Source organism: Eimeria mitis, genomic scaffold (assembly GCF_000499745.2).
Source record: "Eimeria mitis Houghton genomic scaffold, Emh_scaff3231, whole genome shotgun sequence".
Lineage (NCBI taxonomy): Eukaryota > Apicomplexa > Conoidasida > Eucoccidiorida > Eimeriidae > Eimeria > Eimeria mitis.
In genome coordinates this window covers 226-2,150 of record NW_013571569.1, presented here as the reverse complement: position 1 = coordinate 2,150, position 1,925 = coordinate 226, and the positions used below count along the sequence as shown (strand labels likewise).

Sequence of the window (1,925 nt, the reverse complement as noted above, 5' to 3'; positions counted from 1 at the left end):
CTGGGGGTGTTGGTGCTACTGCTGTTGCTGCTGCTGCTGTTCGTGCTGGTGATCCTGTTCTTACTCTTGCTGATGGTGGTGGCGCTGGTGGTGGTGTTGGGGTTGGGGGTGCTGCTGCTGTTGCTGCTGCTGTTGCTGCTGTTGCTGCTGCTGATAGAGGGGTGTTGCTGCTGTTGCGGCAGCTTAGATACCTCTGCCCAAGTTCACAGTTTCTGCTTCAGTAGCCAGGCTTTTCATGTTGCTGCTGCTGTTGCTGTTGCTGCTGCTGCTGTTGCTGCTGCTGCTGCTGCTGCTGCAGAGATCGTGGCTGGTGCGGAGCAGCTAGAGGCTCGTGACTATGAGCAGTGTGGGGGCCCCCTGGGGGCCCCCAACAAAGAAGAAGGAGAGAGAAGAGACAGAAACGAAAAGAGACAAAACAGAGACACGCAGATACCCACGAGGGTTTTGATGCCTCACCATATATTAGAAGCAGCAAAGGCACTGCCGCCTCTCTAGGGTTTAGGGTTTAGGGTTTAGGGTTTAGGGTTTAGGGTTTAGGGTTTAGCAAGCGATGCGGTATTCGCGGCTGTGGCTCAGCGAGACTGTCGCTGTTGCTGCTGTTGCTGCTGCTGCTGCTGCTGCAGCAACAGTAGCAGCAGCAACAGCAGCAGCAACAGCAGCAGCAACAGCAGCAGCAACAGCTGCTTAGCAGGTGGTAATGTTCGTCTCTGACGCAATGCGCATGGCTAGCTAGCTACCTAGTGAGCGGGCCAGCCAACCACCCAGCTAGCTAGCTAGCTAGCCAGCTAGCTAGCTAGCTAGCTCTCTAGCTAGCTAGCTCTCTAGCTAGCTAGCTCTCCAGCTAGCTAGCTAGCTAGCTAGCTAGCTAAGGCCTTCGCTGCTATGTATGTATTTGTATGATAGCGGTGCCTGGCTGTATCTGTGGATGCTCGTCCGCATAAGTATATATAGATCTGCTCGACTCTATGTTTATATTTATATTTATATTTATATTTATATTTATATTTATATATTTATATTTATATTTATATTTATATTTATATTTTATATATAACCTCCGTTGATATTCATATTTCTAAGGCCGCGTATAAATATAAATATAAATATATAAATAGTAATATAAATATAAATATTAGATGTAGATACAAATACTAGCTATACATATATATATATATATATATATATATATATATATATATATATATATATATATATATATATAGGTGTACATATGCACAAACCCAGATGCAGACTGCTCTATATATATGGGCGACAGAACATAGCCACCATATAAGAGAGGGGCACAGCGGGCTCCCTGAGTAGCTAGCTGTAGCTAGCTGCAGCTAGCTGTAGCTAGCCGCAGCTAGCTGTAGCTAGCCGCAGCTAGCTGTAGCTAGCTAGAAGTCGCTAGCTAGAGCTAGCTAGCGAACTAGGGCTAGCTGCTACCAGCTAAAGCTAGCTAGCTAGGGCTTAAGCCAGCGGGTAGCTATCCATAGAAATACTCCTATCTAGGTGCCTAGCTAGCTAGCTAGCTAGCTAGCTAGGTTCTAGCTAGCCAGCTAGCTAGCTAGCTAGCTACAATTCCCTCTGTCGTCACCTGCCTGTGCATGCAGCCCCAACACCACCCAGCTGCCTTTACTTCAGTCTGTAATAAAAATAAAAATCCTGTTGGGGGATTTGGCCTCGCCGCGTAGCTAGCTAGCTAGCTGTACTTAGCTAGCTGTAGCTAGCTAGCTGTACTTAGCTAGCTATGGATACTTTCAGCAGACGCTGGCGGGCTGCGCTGGTGCCCAGCAGGAGCAGGCCGTGTGGCAATGATTCCTAGGGTTTAGGGTTTAGGGTTTAGGGTTTAGGGTTTATTGGTGTATGTACTCGACGTCCTCTGGCTTGGCCCCCGCAGCAAGCGCCACGCAGCGGTTTGCATA

At 47.8% G+C, this 1,925-nt stretch overlaps 1 protein-coding gene across 1 annotated transcript in view; it reads left to right on the top strand.

Annotated features, from left to right (window-relative positions):
• EMH_0063610 (uncharacterized protein) overlaps positions 1 to 688 on the top strand; it is a gene marked incomplete at both ends in the record, with an annotated part of 5,143 nt that extends 4,455 nt beyond the window's left edge. The window contains one exon of the mRNA XM_013498163.1: positions 549 to 688. Coding sequence (XP_013353617.1) covers positions 549 to 688 — 140 coding nt within the window. The remainder of the gene's footprint in view (positions 1 to 548) is intronic.
• Between the last annotated feature and the right edge of the window lie 1,237 nt (positions 689 to 1,925).